This window comes from Plasmodium falciparum, assembly GCF_000002765.6.
Source record: "Plasmodium falciparum 3D7 genome assembly, chromosome: 14".
NCBI classification, from domain to species: Eukaryota; Apicomplexa; class Aconoidasida; order Haemosporida; family Plasmodiidae; genus Plasmodium; species Plasmodium falciparum.
The window spans coordinates 2754946-2776550 of record NC_037283.1 but is presented as its reverse complement, the minus strand read 5'-3'; the positions used below and the strand labels follow the sequence as shown (position 1 = coordinate 2776550).

Here is a 21605-nt window from a genome sequence, read left to right as displayed (position 1 = left end):
TATAATTTTAATTTTTTATTATTTTTTTTCTTTTTTAATTTTTCAATTTTTGAATATTTTAATTTTTTAATTTTTCACTTTTAATTATAATTTTATTATTTTTTTTTTTTTTTTTTTTTATATTTTCGGTTAGTATATAATTTTTTTTGTTTTTCACTTTTTTTTTTTTTTTTTTTTTTTTTTTTTTTTTTTTTCTATGTTTATATTTATTTTTATTTTATTTTTTTTTTTTTTTTTGTTGTCTATTTCAAATTCCATATTTCAATATCCATTATATTGAAATCATTACCATCTGTTATTAGAGGAGGTGATAAGAAAGAGTCAGATGGATTTGTTTTTCCAACTTTAATATCTTTATCGATATAGATAGCAATATCATTACCTCCTATATAGATACCATCTTTAATTAATACTGATGTATTATTTTTACCTGACCATTTATAAAAGTTAAAATTTGAATTAAATGTAAAAATAAAAGCTGAACTTTTATCTGATGTACTAACAAAGTTATAATCTCTATTTAAAGAAAATGGACAAAAGAAACCTATTAAATCACAATCAAATGTTTTCAATATAAGTATCATAGGTTTTTTTTTATTTCTTTCTGTTTTTTCTAATAACATTTGCAAATTATATCCATCTTTTTTGGAAGCATATGTTAAAAATGGATCAAGTGATCTAATATTACTAGGAATTTTTTCCCATATATTTTCCCAGTGAAATGAATTAATTAAGGTTGAGTTATCATTTAATCTTGGTCTATAAAATGTTTTCAATTTAACATTCATTAAATAAGGAGATGGACATTTTGTTGAGAATTTCAAATGTTTTTCTTTACTTTTTAATTTAAATCTATAAGCTATTTGTGTTAGTTCATTTATATCTAAATATGGATGCATACATATATGATATAAAATATTTTCTACTTCTTCAATATTAGTACATTTTAATATATCATTTTCTAGAAATTTTAATAAAGCTAAACAATATAAACATAAGGTTTTTTGACCTTCAAATAAATATATTCCATATATTCTTAAAACAAAATCAAAAGGTAACATTCTTGAAAATCCATCTTGTATACATCTTGCTGTCCATGCAGCTAAATCAAAATTTAATTTTCTTAAATAATGATAACATTTAGGCAAAAATTGAATAAAAGCATTTAATATGTACTTGACATATTTTACAAAATCCTTTCTTTTATATATAAAAAAAGGTAACTGTTTATTTCGCACACTATCAATACCTTTCTTTATTAAACAATGTATAATACAATAAACAACAGATGCTTTAAAATATATTAACAACACTATACATAAATTAGGTATTATTGGAGCAAATTCTACATCATTTCCAAAATTATTATTAATAGCCCACAATAACTTCCTTATTTCATGTTTCCCATCATCATTTAATAATGCTGTTAATTCGGTAGCATCGTCTAAATTATATACATTTGGATATGCGTTATTTGGATTTTTATTTTCATAAAATTTGTTATATAATTCTTGTTCTAAATGTTTATTTTCTTCATTATTTAATGGTAAACCACATTTTTTCATATTATTATTTCGTTCTTTTTCGTTTAAATTATTCATATCATTTTTTCTTTCCATGTCTTTATTAGCACATTTTTCTTTATTTCCTTCACAGGTTATATTTTTTTCATTCATATCATTTTTTACATCTTCTCCACCAGAAGATTCTTTCATTATATTATCAACAATATTTTCTTTATTATCCTCTTTACATTTCTCGTCTTTATAATAATAATAAATCTTATCTGATTTTTTATTATTTGACAAATCATTTTCTTCTTCTTTTTCTTCATAATCATCTTGAAAATTGATTTTTTTCTTTTTTTTCTTTTCTCCTTTTCTCTTTATATCATCATTTAATTCATGACTTGAAGGTAACTTAAAATTTTCCAAACCATTTTCATAATCACTATCAAAGGAATCATGAGTATCTAATAAATTATCTTTCTCATCATCATTATTTTCATTATCCATATTTTTTTCCTTTTGTTCATTATCGGATTCTTCATTTTTCATTTGGTTCCTATAATCATCATTATTGTTTTCAACATATAAATAACTTTTCTTATATATATTGTCACTTGCATTTCTTTGTATTACTTCATCTTCATTTTCTGTATTTCTTTGTACATTACAAGAATAATGTCTTAATCGTTCTAAAGTATGATAATAATTATCAACACTATATTCATTATTATTATTTTTTTTATATTTTAAAATTTGACCACTATTATTATTATTATTATTATTATTAATACCTTTTTTATCTTCCCCAAAAAATTTTTTCTTCTTTATTGAATCAAAGGATAAAACACGATTAATTTTCCCCATTTTGGAGAAAAGACCATTATTATTATCATCATATTTATAATTATTATGATGATACGTGTCATAACTTTTATCATAAATATCATGTTTGTTTTTGTTCTTATTGTATATACCATTAACTATATGATAATAATCCATATTATTATTTTCATTATTAATAATAATACTATATGCATTACCCCTATTATTATCATTATTATTATTATTATTGTTATTATTATTATTATCATTATCATTATTATTATCATTATTATCATTATTATCATTATTATCATTATTATTTCTTTTTATATCTTTTGTGCAACTTTTGTTTGTATCATAATTTTTTTCATTACTATCCTTTTCTTCCTCATTTAAATCACATTTACAATCATCTAATGTATCACCAAATGCATCAATTTCATTTTCCCTTTTTATCTTTTGTTTATTATTTATATACATATTATATTTTTCATAATGATTCTTTTTATCTATATATATATCATGTTTTGTACATGACTTACTATTCGTGTTATCGTTCATATAATCATTTTTCATATGATATGTAAAATTATTTAGTTTCTGATCTCCTTTGCTTTCTAATTCATTTATATATTTTTTATTCATTATATCTTTATCTAATGTATCTTCCTCATTTTCTTTTTTTTTTTTATAAAAAATATGTTTTAGCATACCCAAAATAGATTTCTTATTTGTTTTTTCTTCACCTTTTAAATTATGTATTTCTTTTTCATTATAATCAACAGAACCACCATCATTCTTTTCAATCTCTTTTGAATTATATTCACTAAGCTTTACAATAGTATTATCATCTTTCTCATATTCTGCATCGTGCTTTTTCCCATTATATTCAATATTATATTTATGACAACCATATTGCATATTTTGTATTATATTTCTATGATTTCCTTTTATTTCATTTTCATTTAATTCTTTATATACAGTATTCTTTTTATTTTTATTCTTTTTTTTTCTTTGTTTATTATTTTCGCCTTGCTCATTTCCTAATTCATCTTGTTCTTCATCGGTTAATTCATCGTTATCTTCTCCATGTGTTTCGTCATTTTCTTGAGCAAAATTTCTTTTAGTATTCTTATATCTTTCATCCAATGAATCTCCCAAATATTTATGTGGTACTATATTATCATTTTCATAATTTTCAACATTTAATGTCTTTTTAAGTAATAAAGAAATATGATCTGATAATTTACGTTCATTTCTTTTAGGCTGTGTATATTTGGTACCAAATGCTTTTTTGAAAAAACTTTTTGTACGATTATAACTAGAACCTTTATGTAATGTGAATGATTCCATATCATCATTTAATGTTTTTTCATTAGAATAATTTGATAAGGAGCTATCTGAACCGTGTGCTCCTATACTAGTGTTCGATTCCTGACAACTTTTTGTTCTTAAATTATCTCTTGGTTTGTGCATTTTTTTTTTTCTTCGTGATCTTAAATATAATTTTGCTTTATTCATTTTCTCAGCTTGTTTTTTACTTATAATATATTGTTCATTCATATAATATTGGATATGTAAGTATTTATTAGAATCAGGAATATCATAATTATTCGTAAAAACACAATTATCTCTTTCAAAGTTATTATTATATATACTACTATTATGAATATTATTTATATTATTTCTGTTTGATATATGTATATTGTGTTCAGTATTATTACGATAATAAGTATTCATTTTAGTATCCCCATCATTTTCATAATTATTATTTCCATTAATATTATCATCCTCTTCCTCATCATCATCTTCCTCTTCATTAACATTCACATTATCTTCATTTGTGTTGTGAAATATAATAATATCATCTTTAATAAGAATATTTTTTTCACTTTCACTACAATTAGATAATTTGATTGTATTTTCTTTATTTACTACTTTATTATTGGTTGAATTGTTTTCTTCTTTTTTTTTGTCATCATTATTTTCCATATTACTATTGTTATTATTAAAAATGTTTATATTAGTATGTATATTACCAAAAAAGCCTTTCTTATCCATATTTTTATTAGATTTATATTTAGAAATTTTATTCGATATATTTTTTAATATAAAATTATTCGAATAAGGCAAAACTGAATCAGACGCAACTCTTAAATATTGATCAATCTTTTTACTTTTCAAAAATTTATTTTTTACATTCTCTATATATAAAAATTTCTTCTTTTTCTTTTTATTAGTAAAAGCAAAATTTGGAGTACTTAATGTTTTCGGTTCTAACCAAAAGTTATGTTCAGGTAATAAATATTTGTCACTATTTTTCTCATTATCATTTGGATGATTAAATAGTAATTGCAATATATTACTAGTAGAATCATTAATATTGAAATGCCCACAATTATCATTATTCTCAATTTCTAGTTCTTCAATTTTTGTTTGTACACACATTATGTCTTCTTGTAACCCTAAAATTCCACCACAAAATGTTGGACAATCATTAGATAAATTAGTAGGTACCTTTTCACCGAATGTATTATATATGGTTGTTTCATAAAAATGCGGAAAATTAATGACAAAATAATTGACGTCGTTGGATCGTAACCATATTAGATGTTTTAAGGAATCAGATATACCTCTGAAAGAAAAAATACAAGCAAAATAAATAAAATGTGAAACTTTAAAAAGGAAAACTTTGTGAAGATAAAAATATAGGAATAACTTCATTATAAATAAATAAAAAAAAAAAAAATATATATATATATATATTTTTTTTTCTCACCTTCTTAGCAAATTCTTTACTTCTTTGTCCATTAAATTTGCATCTGCACTCAGTACCATATTTAACGATTTCTCATTCCAGTGCTTATTTTCATCTTTCTGTAAAAAAAAAGAACAGAAATATAAATATATATATATATAATATATATTGTATCAACTAATATATATAAAATTTTTATTTTTATTTCATACGTCAATTGTTAGATTCCTCCATTTTTCATATACGTCCAAATTTAAATATATATTATTATATATGTGATTTTTGTTTATTAAATGATGATATTTGTTTTTCTGCGATTGAAATATTTCGTCTGTTTTCGTTTGCCTATATATTTTTTTCATTTTAAAAAAATTCCTTCTACATCTTTTTATCTATATATAATTCATATCCAGGAATATATAATAATAAAACATATACATAATAATTATATTATTCAATATAATATAAATAAATATATACTATGTATATCTAAAGGATGTGGGATTTTATGGGACATATATAAAATGGAAAATTATAAATAACTTAAAATATCTCTACTTAAAATCTTTTTGAAATAAATATAATATATGTATGAAATAATATATATATATATATATATATATATATATATTTATTATAAAAAAAAAAAAAAAAAAAGTTTTAATCATATAAATCATAAAAATAATTATTCATTCTATTACTTTAAATAAGACATTAAATATATCTATATATATATAAATAACTACATATATATTATAATTTACCTAGATATTAAAAAATCATAAAAATATAATTAAATAATAAAAAAAAAAAAAAAAAAAAAAAAAGCACATACAAAATATAAATAAATAAATAAATACATATACATATATATTATATATATATATATAATTATTACTTGTTAAATATAAGTGTTTTTTTTTTTTTTTTTCTTTTTTTTTTTTTTTTTTAATATAATAATAATAATAAATCCAAAAACTCATATCATAAATTACATAAAAAATTAAATGTTCATGCTTTTAATTTTGATAGACAAATATATTTAAATACGTACATGTTTTTTTAATCCTAATTTTTTTTATATAAGAAATAAAAAGAAAATCATGAATTATTTTTATATAATATGGTTTTCTTCTTATAGAAAACATTGTACATACTTCTCATATGCAAAATGAATATATATGTATAATAATATTATAAACAATTATTAATATATATATATAAGAAGTACAGAAAATTAGAAAAAAAAATTATATTAAAAAAAATAAAAAAAACATATATTATTATATATATATATATATATATATATATATATATATATATATTATATTATAATTTTTTTGTAAAATAATAATAAAACCAGAAAAAATAAAATTAATATATAACCAAAAAAAAAAAAAAAAAAAAAAGAAAGAAAAAATTATATAAATATGGAAAGTATGGGAAATGAAGGAAAATGAAATGAATAAAAAAAAAAAAGAAAAAAAAAAAAAAATTAAGTATAATAAAACACGAAAAAAAATATAATTATAAATAAATAAATAAAAATTAATATAAAATAAAATAACAGAAATGAAAATAGTGTGAGTAAATATATTTGTACAATTCAAAGAATCTTTGGTTTTACACCATAAAAAAGTTTATACATATATATATAAATATTATATATATAATATATTTATTTATATGCATATGTATAAATAGTTTATATATATAAATATTAATATAAATATAAAATGGAAAAAAAATATTTATATAAATATATATTATATTATATATATTATATTATAATATATTTTATTTTATTATATTATATTATATTATATTATATTTTATTATATTATATTATATTTTATTATATTATATTATATTATATTATATTATATATATATATATATATATATATATATATATATATTATAAAAAATTTATACTACTAATAATACGGAAATTTGAAATATCTTATAAAACTTTAATTTTTGTTCCGTTGACATTCAAAAACCTTATTACTTAAGAAAAAAGAGGCAAAAAAAGAAAAAAAAAAATTAAACATGAAATATATTTAAAATAAAAATGTAATATAAAATATTTTTCAAGTAAATTTTATATTGTATTGTATTGTATTATATATATATAATTAAATTTTTATGTATATAAATAATTAACATTTTTATTTTTCAACTTTTACGGATGTGTAAATTTAATATTTTTACTTAAGTCTTAATATTATAAAAAAATAAAATATATACATAATATATATATATATATATATATATATATATATATATATATATAAGATGAAAAAGTACTTTGTATATTATATTTTTTATTTATTTTTTTCTTATAGCATAATAATAACTTTCTACACGTTAATTAAAAAAATGAAAGGTATATTTGTAATTATATATATAATATATTATATATATTCATATCAAAAAAAAAAAAAAAAAAATTAAATATATATATTATATTTTCATTTATATTCATGCATCTAATCCAGGTTTTTTTTTTTTTTTTTTTTTTTTTTTGCTATTTTTCCCTAAGAAAAAATGTAATGAAAAGTATATCCAATTAGGAATAATCTATATGTATATATAAATTTATGGAAAAAAACGAATTAAATAACTAGTTAATACAATCATAAAATGTGTCCACATGAAATATTATATAATATTTATATATTTATATTTAAATTATAATAATATATAATTGTAAAATAAATGTCTCCCCTTCAAAAAAATAAAATAAATGAATAAAATAAAATAAAATAATTATTTGAATACTTTCTTTTACTTATTATATTTTTTTAAATTCCTGTTTATTTGCTTATTTTTTTTTTTTTTTTTTTTTGTTTGTTTATTTTTACTTTCGCTTTACAGTGTAAATGGTCCAAATATTTCTTATTTTTAGATTTCTACGAATATGTATATTAATTTTATATATGCACACAAAATATGTTCATATAATATTTATATGCACACTTTTCTATATATAAGATAATATAGATATATGAATACATATAAACACCTATTTAGTGATAAGTTTATATTATATACATATAGGATTAAAAGAGCAATATTAAAAATGAACATTTCCTATAATATATATATATATATATATATATATATATATTAACATATTTCCAATAATCATATGAGAAACAATTTTTTTTTATTTTATTAGTGTTTTAAAAAATATACATTTCCATGTAATTTCACCTATTAGCAAGGTGTTATTGAAATACGAATTTTGTAAAATATTTATGTGGATTAATATGAATAAATGTTTTATACATATTTAAAACAAATTAAATATTCTTTACATAGTTCAAAAAATAAAAAATTACACCTATATTATAGATATATAATATGTTTTTTTTTGTGTGCAATTTCCTAATTTTATATTCAAGAAATATACATAAAAAAAAAAAAAAAAAAAAAAAAAATATAATAATAAAAAAATATTAAATATATTATAAAATATGATAAACATAAAATAATGATATTTATAGATTTATCTTTATTTCCTTATGAAGTTATTAAATTGTATACGTCTGATTGACAAGTCTTCAATTTGTCCATAATTTCTTTATCACAAAAACTTAAACGAAATGAATGCTTAAAACATTTTTGTAGGTCTTCTGTATAAGGAAGACATTCCCTTGATATTCTATAAATATAAAAAAAAAAACATATATATGTATTATATATATATATATATATATATATATTTATATATTTATAGATGCCCTTATATTTTTAACTTCTCCAACTCACATGTGGGATGTTGAATTTATGGCCTTGTACAATTTAAGCTCACACTTTTCCTTAGCTATATCTTTATTCAAATGTGATTGCATACATATTTTGTAATCATTAAAATCTTTACGAGCCGTAAACATATTCTTAAATATAATAAAAAGATAAGATAAATAATATTTATTATTATAACAAAGATTATAAAAAGCTACTAACAATGATAAATCTATAACTTATAAGTATATATTTAAATAAAAGAAAAAAAATACTCATTTTTTTTATCTTCAAAATTTTATACTTACCATATTGACCTTTATCCTTTTACAAATTTTTTATTTTTTTTTTTAAATGTGGGTTTTACAGTGGTAGAACATTAATATTTTAATAAAAAAAAAACTTTTAGTTGAATAAATAAACATAACACAAATAAGAAAATATGTATATATATATATATATATATATATATATATATATATATGTGTTTATTTTATTTACTAATATACATCTTTTAAAATATATAAAGGTATGTATAAAGAAATTAAAAATATATATAATTTATTACTGTTATGTTATTAATCAATAAATATGCACAATAATTCTTTTATTATAAAAATAAAAATAAATAAATACGATATAAAAATAAGTATACATTTATAAAATGAAATTTTATTAAAAAAATGTATCCATTTTAATTAATATCATATTTTAAATAAAAAATCCAAATTTCATTATAAATAATATTTTGTATAAAAAAATTTAAGATACAGAGGAATATTTTAATAATATATATATATCAAATCCTAAATAAAAGTATATAAAATTATTTTAAATCGTAGCTTTATTTTCCATATATACAATGTTTATACCTTAAATGATATAAAATATATATATATATATATATACAAAAAAAAAAAAAAAAAAAAAAGTAAAAAATATATTTAATATTTAATATTTATATATACATTCTTCCAATTAATTGATTAAAATAATATATATTCTTATTTTTGAATAAAGAAAAATACATACACTTAAATCTTATATATTTTTATAATATAAAAAAAGAATACTTTTTTCTGCATCCCTTTGGTTTATTTATTTTTCTCTTTGTATTCTGTGAGAAACATCAATGGAGTTTTAAGTTTCTTTAGCTTTTCGTCAGTACATTTTTCATAGTTCTTAAAAAAAATATAATAATAAATAAATGAACATATATTTATATATATATATATAATATATATATATATATATATATTATAAACCATATAAAGTGTTTATACATAATTTGCTTTTCTTTTAAAGCATTATATAATCGGTCAATATAATTTTTTTTCTTACCTTCTTAAAATACTGACAATCCTGTTGCGAACTTTTTATTAATTTATCATCGCCAAAAGGTATTAAGTTTTTATTTAAGCATTTAAAAAATTCATCTGATACAGATTCGCATCCTATGAAAAATATATTAAAATAAACAAATCAAAGAATAAATGTATATAAAAAATAAGCAAATTTATAACTTATATAATTCTTATTTTACTTATATCTCACCATTCAAGGATGCAGGAAAGTAAGGCTTCATTGTTTCAATATTTTCCATTTAGCATACCGCAAAAAAAAAAAATATATATATATATGTATAATGCTTAAAATATATTAGGCTAATTTTTATGCTTATTTAACTTTTTGCAAAGTGCTAATAAAAACAAAATATACTACATATTTAAGGGTTTGTATATATATATATATATATATATAATATTTTTTTTTTTTTTTTTTATATACATAATAATAAGGCGTACATAAAAATTAAAAATTAAAAATCGTAGAATATAATAATATTTATAAAATTTATTCGTTTCGCTTTTGCTCTCATTTATATTAATATATATATATATTTTTTTTTTTTTTTTTTTTTTTTGAGGTGCATATATCAGATCAATATTTTTAATATATATCACACATATATATTTTTAATTATTTCGTATGATATAATAAAAAATAAATATATATAAAATTATATATATCCATATCTTTATTCCCAAAATATTATAAAAAATGAAAAAAATAGAAGAAAAAATTAATATATTTTATTTTTTCTGTAAACCTTTTAATTTGTATGTATTCTTAAGATGTAAATATGTATCCTTGTTTTCATTATATTTATTCTTTTTTTATTTATATTTAATATGATATAAAAAAAAAAAAAATAAAAAAAAATACAAGATTTAAAAAAAAAAACAAAACAATACAAGAATTTACGACATCATGTATAAATATATATATATATATATATATATAATTTTGTTTATTATAGTTTATAAAATATATTTCTTTATTTTATATATTTTTTTTTTCTCCATATTAAATATGAAAAGGTAACCTCCTCTTGTACAATAAAAAGTGTCTCTTCATTAAAATATATTTTTTCTACTCAAAAAAAAAAAAAAATAATTAAAAAAAAGTACACATGTGACTACATATATAATAAATTTACTTATTTTTATATGAGTATGATACTTTTCTGTACGTCTTTTAGTTTGCATTTCCATAACAAAAAGTATCATTTTGTGTATAATTGGTATTAAATAAATATATTTATTATTATTTTTATTAAAAAATTAAATTATAATTATTAATAAATTTGTTTATTTATATTATATTTTTATTTTTTAAAAAATTTATATTTATATATAATTAATATAAAATTTTTTTTATTTTCATTACACAAAAAAATCATAAGCTTGTTAATATTATTCATTTTTATATTATTTATGTAGAAAAAATAATAAAGAAAATTAAAATATAAAAATATTAAAAAAAGCATAAAAATTAAAAAGAAGCAAAAAACTTAAAATTAAAAAAAAAAATATATATATATATATCCCCATAATATATATATTATATTTGGTTGGGGAAAAAAAGTAAAATTAAAAAAAAAATAACATTATAATTATCGTGATACAAAATATAATTATGTTAATATATTTTATTTTTTATTTTTATATGGAAATACTGGATGCATAATAATAGAAAGAAATATATATTATGTTATTTGTTATATATATATATATATATATAAATATATATATATATATTTATACTTTATTTATATTTTATTTCCCTTATAAATTTATAATACATAAAAGATATTGTTTCTATAAATTTATTATATATATATATAATGTATTTATGTATATTTATATGTATATATTTATATATATATATTTATATAGATTATCTATTTGATAATATTATATTTCTTTACCTATTCCTGTTTTTTACTATATAACATTTCATTATTTTTGTTGTGTATATATATATATATATAAACTAATATATATACGTTAAAATTTTAATTAAAATGTTTGTATGTATAATTAATATGGTATCATAATAAAATATATAATACATAACAATCATACATATTATATACATATATAGATCTATCTATCTATATACATATATATATATATATATGTATATGAATTAATATTCTTAATTTTTAATAAAAAAAAAAAAAAAAAAAAAAAAAAAAAAGATATATTGAAAACACAATGAGTGATATTTTGTACGGCAATTCTCTTTCAAATGGCAAAAAGTCCAAAAGAAGAAAAAACCATATTGCCAAGAATCGAGATCAGAATGAATCGGTTCCTGTAGATTCAACATCACAACAATCTACAAGTGCTGATAAAGAGGAAGGAAAAGTTGAATTGAAAAGTGCTGTGAAAACTGTTCCAGAAAATAAAACAAGTAATGAACAAAAGGAACAACCAGAGGAAAATTCAGCTGTTGAAAAATTAAACACATCATTAGATAATGATGCTGATAAGGGAGACAAGAACAAATTAGATGTTGTAGAAGGAACCACGAACAATTTGCCCAAAAAAAAGAAGAGAAACAAAAAAAACAAAAAAAAGAATAATGAAAATAATGAAGAAGTAGCTGTTAAGGAAACGAAAAACGTGGAAAACAAGGATGTGAAAAGTTATATATCCTATGCTGACAAGGTTACTAATGGTAAACCTGTAAATTTAAAAAGCGGTGCAGCAGTTACGCATTGCATACTAAGAGTTGATGTTCCTTTAAAACGTGGTTCGAAAAATGAAGAAAGGAAATCATCTTCATATAAATCGTATCCAAAATTTAATAAGGGAAAAAGAAATGACGCTTTTGGAAAAAAGTATAGTATGGGGAAAGATTATTTCAAAAAGGAAAAATTCTCAACTTTTAATCAGAAAAAGGAGAGAACATTGAATTCTGTTGAAAAAAAGGGAAAAAGTTCTTATTTTTATGAGAACAAGGAAAAAATATCAAATTCTGATGAGAAAACGAAAAAAATATCAAATTCTCATGAGAAAAGGGAAGAAATATCAAATTCTCATGAGAAAAGGGAAGAAATATCAAATTCTCATGAGAAAAGGGAAGAAATATCAAATTCTCATGAGAAAAGGGAAGAAATATCAAATTTGTATGAGAAAAAAAAGGAGAGTGCTCCAAAATCTGATGAGAAAAATGATGAAATATTAAATTTTTATGAACAAATGGAAGAACTATTATACTTTGATGAAGATTTATTAGATATATTAAATTCAGATGAAGAAAAGGAAAATAAATGGGAGGTCGTTAAAAAAAGAGACAAAAGAAAGAGAGTTGATCATAAAAAGGAAAGTAAATCAAGCGAAGATTATGAAAAGTATATATTATCAAGTTCTCATGAAGATGAAGCAAAAACGTGGACCATTGTTCAAAAAAGTGATAGAAAGGTGAAAGTTGATAAGGTATCTGAAAAAAAAACCACCTTTAAAGAAAAAAACAATTTGAATGGTAATCAGAAAAAGGATAAAATATCCAACGTTGACAAGCAAAAGGGAAAGACGTCAACGAATGATGAAAAAAAAAAAGTGAAGTGTGATGAGAAGATGAAAGAAACATCTAAGGAGGATGAAAAACAAGTGAAAAGTGATGAGAACAAGAGGAAAAAAAGAAGAAAACCAAAGAATAAAAAGAAAAATTTAAATGATCTTGAGAAAGAGGAAAAAACGTCACAAGTTGAAGAAAAAGGAATGATGATAAATGCAGAAAAGGAAAGAAACTCAATTGGTAACAATAAAACAGTAAAGGTAGATGAAAAAAAAGAAAATTCTTCAATCCATAAGGAAAAAATAGTAAATGGTGATAATAAGAAAGAAAAATCATCAAATGATGATGACAAGAAAAAAAAACCAAATGATGCTGAAAAGAAAAAAACACCAAACAATGCTGACAAGAAAAAAACACCAAATGATGCTGAAAAGAAAAAAACACCAAATGATGCTGAAAAGAAAAAAACACCAAATAATGCTGACAAGAAGAAAACATCAAATGGTGCTAACAAGGAAAGAACACCAAATAATGCTGAAAAGAAAAAAAACCCAAATGATGCTAACACGAAAAAAGCATCAAATGGTGCTAACAAGGAAAGAACACCAAATGGTGCTAACAAGGAAAAAACACCAAATGATGCTGAAAAGAAAAAAACACCAAATGGTGCTAACAAGGAAAAAACACCAAATGATGCTGAAAAGAAAAAAACACCAAATGATTCTGAAAAGAAAAAAACACCAAATGATGCTGAAAAGAAAAAAAACCCAAATGATGCTGAAAAGAAAAAAAACCCAAATGATGCTGAAAAGAAAAAAAACCCAAATGATGCTAACACGAAAAAAGCATCAAAAGGTGCTAACAAGGAAAGAACACCAAATGGTGCTAACAAGGAAAAAACACCAAATGGTGCTAACAAGGAAAAAACACCAAATAATGCTGAAAAGAAAAAAAACCCAAATGATGCTAACACGAAAAAAGCATCAAATGGTGCTAACAAGGAAAGAACACCAAATAATGCTGAAAAGAAAAAAAACCCAAATGATGCTGAAAAGAAAAAAAACCCAAATGATGCTAACACGAAAAAAGCATCAAATGGTGCTAACAAGGAAAGAACACCAAATAATGCTGAAAAGAAAAAAAACCCAAATGATGCTAACACGAAAAAAGCATCAAATGGTGCTAACAAGGAAAGAACACCAAATGATGCTGAAAAGAAAAAAACACCAAATGATGCTGAAAAGAAAAAAAACCCAAATGATGCTGAAAAGAAAAAAAACCCAAATGATGCTGAAAAGAAAAAAAACCCAAATGATGCTAACACGAAAAAAGCATCAAATGGTGCTAACAAGGAAAGAACACCAAATGATGCTGAAAAGAAAAAAACATCAAATGATGCTGAAAAGAAAAAAACATTAAATGATAAAGAAAAAACTGTTAATTTTAATCAGAAAAAAGACGACAATTTAAATGTTGATAATAAGAAAGAAAACACAGTAAATGACGCTGAGAAAGGAAGAACATTAAATGATAAAGAAAAAACTGCTAATTGTAATCAAAAAAAAGAAGACAACTTTAATGTTGATAATAAGAAAGAAAACACATCAAATGATGATGAGAAGGAAAGAATATCTAATGCTGATGAAAATATGAAGGATGAGAATAAAGAAGCAGAAAAAAAGAAAAAGAAAAGAAAAAAGAAAAGAAAATCTAAAAAATCAGACAATAAGGAAAATGAAGTTACATTAGTATCAAATGATGTAAAATCTGATCAATTAGTTCAAGAGGATAAGAACGAAATACAAAATCCTTTAGTAGATAATGAAGCTGCTGATTCAACTGCTGATCAAAATCCAGACAAAAAAGTATTTGTCATAACATATTCATGGAAAAATTTAAAGGACGTAAATGATAAGGCTATGAAATTAAATCTTGATGATCAAATGAAAGAATCAAACTATACAAATAATAATAAGAATGATAAAGGAGTCCTTTTAAATTTGTTCGGTAAACCTTATTCACTACGCCAAAGAAAACAGAAAATAGAATCTGTTGAAGATTTGGCGAAAGAATTAGAGAAAAAAAAAATAATAAAAGAAAATCAAAAGAAGAAAGACAAGGATAACAAAAGAAAAAGAAAATACAATAAAAAAGAAAGAATACATAATAATAAAAATAATAGCAATAATGGAAATGAAAATGGTAATAACAATAATGGAAATGGAAATGGAAATGGTAATGGTAATTGTAATGGAAATGGTAATGGAAATGGTAATGGTAATGGTAATGGTAATTGTAATGGAAATGGTAATGGTAATGGTAATGGTAATGGTAATGGAAATGGTAATGGTAATGGTAATGGTAATTGTAATGGAAATGGTAATGGAAATGGTAATGGAAATGGTAATGGTAATGGTAATTGTAATGGAAATGGTAATGGAAATGGAAATGGTAATGGAAATGGAAATGGTAATGGAAATGGTAATGGAAATGGTAATGGAAATGGTAATGGTAATTGTAATGGAAATGGTAATGGAAATGGAAATGGTAATGGAAATGGAAATGGTAATGGTAATGGAAATGGAAATGGTAATGGAAATGGAAATGTTAATGGTAATGGAAATGGTAATGGAAATGGTAATGGTAATGGTAATTGTAATGGTAATTGTAATGGAAATGGTAATGGAAATGGAAATGGAAATGGTAATGGAAATGGTAATGGAAATGGTAATGGAAATAATGAAAATGGTAATGGTAATGGAAATGGTAATGGTAATGGAAATAATGAAAATGGTAATGACAATAATGGAGATAGTAATAAACACATATTGCAGAATGGGGTGGACAAAATTAACAGTACTGAAAATGAAATACCTATTCATAATAATAGTGATAATATAAATAATATCACAAATAATACGAATTCAAATGTAACATGTGAGGAGAATAAGGAATTAAATAAAGATGTAAATACTAATGAAGAAACGAGTCAGATACAGTTTCAAAACGATGTTACACAAGTATCACAAATAAACGAACTGACATTAGATGTTGATAACGAAGATAATAACAAAAATTATGTAGAAACTGATGAACAGAACATCGTTGATCAACCGCTATTAAAAGATGAAGAATATAATGAGATGGATGAGTCTCAATTTTATCTGAAACAATTAGGTAATAAAAAAAAAAAAAAAAAAAAAAAAGGGAAAATCATTGAAATATGTGTATACACTTATATATTTTTATATTTGATTATATATATATATATATATATATATATATATGTATATATTCATTTTGATTTATTTTATTTTATTATTATTTTTTTTCTTTTATTCATTTTAGAATCATGCGAAAGCAATAGTTGTGTAGCTAATTCCGTTCAAGATATAAGAAACGCATCTTCAGAAAATGAAAAAGACATTCTTCCTGTACATACGTTTGAATCCTTAAGTAACAGCAATGATAATATATTTAGGATTTCAGATTATATAAGAGATAATCTCACAAGTTATAGACAAATTTTAAATGATCATGAATTAGATATTCACGAAAGGAAATGTATAGAGGAAATAATAAATTTCCATGATTCGAAATTGAAATGGATAGAAGAAAATGAAAAAGTAGAAAAGAAAGATAATAACCAAGAAGAGTCATCAATAGAGAACAATAATATTAACGAACTCACAAGTAGTGCTGAAGAAAATAATGAAGATATAAATAATTGTTTTGAAAAGTTCAATATAGCATCTATTGATGAAATAGTTGATAATATGATTGTTGATAAGGCTCTTGATAAGGTTGACGATAAGGTTATTGATATGTTTGTTGATAGGGTTTTTGATAGGGTTGTTCATAGGGTTGTTCATAGAGTTGATGCTAAATTTGATGATATGATTATAGATAGGTCTCATGATATGATCGTTAATAAGGTTGTTCATAATGTTGTTGATAATAATGCTGTTGATAATAATGTTGTTGATAATGTTATTGATAATGTTATTGATAATGTTATTGATAATGTTATTGATAAGGTTATTGATAATGTTATTGATAATGTTGTTGATAATAATGTTGTTGATAATAATGTTGTTGATAATAATATTATTGATAATGTTGATAATAATATTATTGATAATGTTGATAATATTGTTGATAATATTGTTGATAATATTGTTGATAATGTTGATAATGTTGATGACCAGGTTGATCATATGGTGTGTGATAATCATAAATATGGTTCTTTTCTTAATGCACAAATTATTCAAAACAATCAAATATCAGATAAAGATGATATTATTGATGAAAACAGAAAATATGAGGAATCATATATTAGTAGTATGAATAAAGATACTAATTCGATAATACAAGAAAGAACCAATATTATTAAAATATCACCTAATGATACATTATATTATGAGACAGATAATATAAAAACTGTATCACCAAAACTTAAACATAATAAACGTACTTTTTATAGATCTAATAGTGGATCAGTTAAAAAAATAAAAAATGAAAATGATCAAAAGGAAATTAAAGAATTTAAGGAAAAGGAAGAAACAAAAGATAATGAGGAAGAAGAAAAGAATGGGAAAATAACACAAAGTATTTTTGATATTATTTATAATCATTATGTTAATGATATAAATCAAAATATCGTTAAACCTAATGAAAGTTATAGTAGAAAAGGTAGTAATGAAAGTAATAATATCAATAATAATAATAATAATAATAATAATAAAGGTATGAATTTAGATCTATTTTTATATATTACTAAGCAATATAAAATATTAAAAAATTTACTTACTAAAGGAGAATTAGAACAAATATTCATAAAAGAATCTAAAGGAAATACATCTATTCAATCAAAAACATTTAAAAAAGTTTTAATGATATGTGCTCAAAAGGGTTTTAGTAAACCACCACATAATATTAATTTTACAGATAACAAGAAAATATATACCACCTTAATCCAATGGCTTCTAAACCATTCACCTGAAAATCAAAAACAATTAATCTTAAAACGTTCAGATATAACTAATATGAATTTTTCAAATGATAGTCATAAAACTATCGATTTTAAAAAGGCAAATGTCAGAACTTTGTCTGATTCAAAGTATGGATCATTCAAAAATAAACAACACTCTTCAATATTTATGAAAAAAGAAAAATAATTTAAAAAAAAACAAAAAAAAAAAAAACAAAAAAAAAAAAAAGCAAAAAAAAAAAAAAAAGCAAAAAAAAAAAAAACAGATTAACACTTCTTTACCTCAAATAATACAAAAAATATTAACACAATGTTGTCTGATTCTATTAAATAGATAACACATTTATGTTATTATTCTAGTACAATTTTGAGGAGGGAAATTAAACCATTTTGTAGCATGGGAATAAATTTAATTATTCTCAAATATTTCCATATTACATATTGATATAAAAATAATGTTACTTATTTTTTTTTTTTTTTAAAACTATATATATATATATATATATATAGATAGATAGATATTTAATTTTATATTAATTTCATATTCTCCGTGAAAATATATGTACGTAAAAATGTTATCGTTCATCTTCTTTTTTATATTGTAAATAAATATATATATATATATATATATATATATATATATATACATATATTTAACATTTATTATTTTATTTGTATATATATATATATATATTTTTGTAAAAACATCAAATATTATCAACTTGACATATTGATATAACCAAACGTAAAAAGTTTTTTTAAAAAGTCTTATATTAATAATGAAAATATATATATAAAAAGATACACGGAAAAATATACAAGAAAAAAAAAAAAAAAAAAAAAAATCAAATTATTAAAGTACATCTATTTTTATGAGTAATATTTAACAATTAATAATTGGAAAAAAGAAGTTAATTATTATAACAATAAATTAAATTATTTTAACGAATAAGTGACAAATATTATATTATAATATATTAAAAACAAATTCCTTGTGAATAAAAATATGAAATGTCTCAAAAGTAAAAAAAATATTACTTATTTTAAATGATCTAAATTTTATCATTTAATTTACTCACATCATCGTAAGACATACGTTCTTCGCTAATAAATTTATCTGTTAAAAAAAAATATATATATAATATATACATAATTAAAAATAAATATAAATAAATATATATATATATATATATATATATATATATTAGGTAACTTATTGAAATATATAATATTTGTTATACCTAATGATTTATTGTATATATTAACTACAACCAAATCTTCATCTGGTAAAACCTATGAAGAGGAAAAAATTTATGAAACATATTATAATTATAATGGCATTATATATACATGTGTAAAATATGCTTATTTTGTATTATTATTTATTATTATAATTTTTTTTTTTTTTTTCAAACCTTTTTTATTACTGCACAGGACCCTTTATATTTTCCTTTTAATACAACAACCTTTCTACCAATATTAGGTATGACTGTTTCCAGTTGTTTCTGATATGCATATACTATATCTGTGCTGTTATTCAATTTTATTTCACACTTATATTTATCCTTCCGCGAAATATACTTTATAACACCTTTATGATTATAATATTTATGGGTCTTATCAATTATCTTAACTATTATATTTTTAAAAATCCATATGTTATTATCATTTTCTTCAGATGGATTATCATTATGATATTCATTTTCATGTTCATTTTTTTGGTTTTCCTTATGTTCATTATGTAATTCCGATATGTATGCATAATTTGGGTTATTCTTTAATTTCGAAGTATCATTATTTTTGTGTTTTTTTTTTTCTTCGTTTTCTAAAATCAATAAATCCAATTCTGATAAAGGTCTCTTATTTTTAGTATTACTACGATGGTTTATATTCTTATCATCAATAATTGATTTTTTCTTATTTTGACTATCTTGTTTTAATAAATTTTTATCTAAAAATATATTAACATTTGGTTTTAAATCTTTAATAGAATTGGTATCATTATTTGTTTTTATTGATGAAATAATAATTTTTTCATCATTTTTTTTTTCTAATGCAGTATATTCAGATTCAATGAAAGTTCCTTTTTTCTTAGCTTCTTGAATTGCTTCATTAATTTTCTTTTCTTTTAATTCTTCATATGAGTATTCTATTTTTTTTCTTTCTTGATAAGCTTTTTCTCGTTCGATTTTTTCTCTATCAATATATTCTAAATACCATCCTCTTTCCGTTTGTTCAATTTTACACTTTCCTGTTTTTCCTAAGTATAAAACAAAATCAGTTAAAGTAACCCAAACGGTTGCGTTCATATGTATATGGCCTTTATCACTTATCATATTAGTATATACCGTATTAGCTAAAATACGAGCTCTACAATATTTCGTTTTCATCAATCTCATGAATTCTTTTTCAAACATAGCTGAATAATCATCCATAAATTTATTTGCATCCTGACAAAATATTTGCATTTGTCTTTGATGCGTTTCAGATAATCTATGACATTTAAATCCATTTTCATCTCTACATTGTTTTTCACACATTTGACAATACCACTTTAACTTCTGAAGGCCTTTCGCCTTCATTTTATTAGCTAGCCATTTTGGAGTTCCCGGTTCGGCTCTAGGCATAGTTCTTTATATATCAAAAAATTATATGTTTTTCATAAATAAAACTTTTATCAATAATTCATAACTAAAACAATCCCAACTAAAAAGGAATGTACATAGTTATGGTTGGAAATATATTATATGAATAAAAAAAATAAATATTATCAAAAATAAATAATAAATAATAAATAATAAATAATTAAATAAATATATAAATAAATAAATATATATATATATATATATATATATATATATATATATATATATTTGTAATATTACATATTCATTTAATTATTCATA

General features: G+C 20.4%; 5 protein-coding genes across 5 annotated transcripts; 1 reads left to right on the top strand and 4 right to left on the bottom strand.

Annotated features, from left to right (window-relative positions):
* Positions 1-242: 242 nt before the first annotated feature.
* On the bottom strand, positions 243-5450 carry PF3D7_1467900 (rab GTPase activator, putative; the record flags this gene model as incomplete). Its single annotated transcript, XM_001348785.1, has 3 exons — positions 243-4965; positions 5110-5207; positions 5301-5450. 3 exons carry the CDS (start codon positions 5448-5450, stop codon positions 243-245), a joined length of 4971 nt encoding a protein of 1656 aa, XP_001348821.1.
* A 3165-nt stretch (positions 5451-8615) lies between these two features.
* On the bottom strand, positions 8616-9151 carry PF3D7_1467800 (conserved Plasmodium protein, unknown function; the record flags this gene model as incomplete). The annotated part of the gene is made up of 3 exons (XM_001348784.2): positions 8616-8757; positions 8865-8992; positions 9149-9151. The coding sequence occupies 3 exons, from the start codon at positions 9149-9151 to the stop codon at positions 8616-8618; spliced, it is 273 nt and encodes a 90-aa protein (XP_001348820.2).
* A 783-nt stretch (positions 9152-9934) lies between these two features.
* Positions 9935-10443, bottom strand: PF3D7_1467700 (conserved Plasmodium protein, unknown function; the record flags this gene model as incomplete). Its single annotated transcript, XM_001348783.1, has 3 exons — positions 9935-10021; positions 10182-10294; positions 10395-10443. The coding sequence occupies 3 exons, from the start codon at positions 10441-10443 to the stop codon at positions 9935-9937; spliced, it is 249 nt and encodes an 82-aa protein (XP_001348819.1).
* Positions 10444-12400: 1957 nt separating this feature from the next.
* Positions 12401-18886, top strand: PF3D7_1467600 (conserved Plasmodium protein, unknown function; the record flags this gene model as incomplete). The annotated part of the gene is made up of 2 exons (XM_001348782.2): positions 12401-16886; positions 17058-18886. The coding sequence occupies 2 exons, from the start codon at positions 12401-12403 to the stop codon at positions 18884-18886; spliced, it is 6315 nt and encodes a 2104-aa protein (XP_001348818.2).
* Positions 18887-19751: 865 nt separating this feature from the next.
* PF3D7_1467500 (DNA/RNA-binding protein KIN17, putative) lies at positions 19752-21326 on the bottom strand (the record flags this gene model as incomplete). Its single annotated transcript, XM_001348781.1, has 3 exons — positions 19752-19816; positions 19941-19992; positions 20115-21326. The coding sequence occupies 3 exons, from the start codon at positions 21324-21326 to the stop codon at positions 19752-19754; spliced, it is 1329 nt and encodes a 442-aa protein (XP_001348817.1).
* Between the last annotated feature and the right edge of the window lie 279 nt (positions 21327-21605).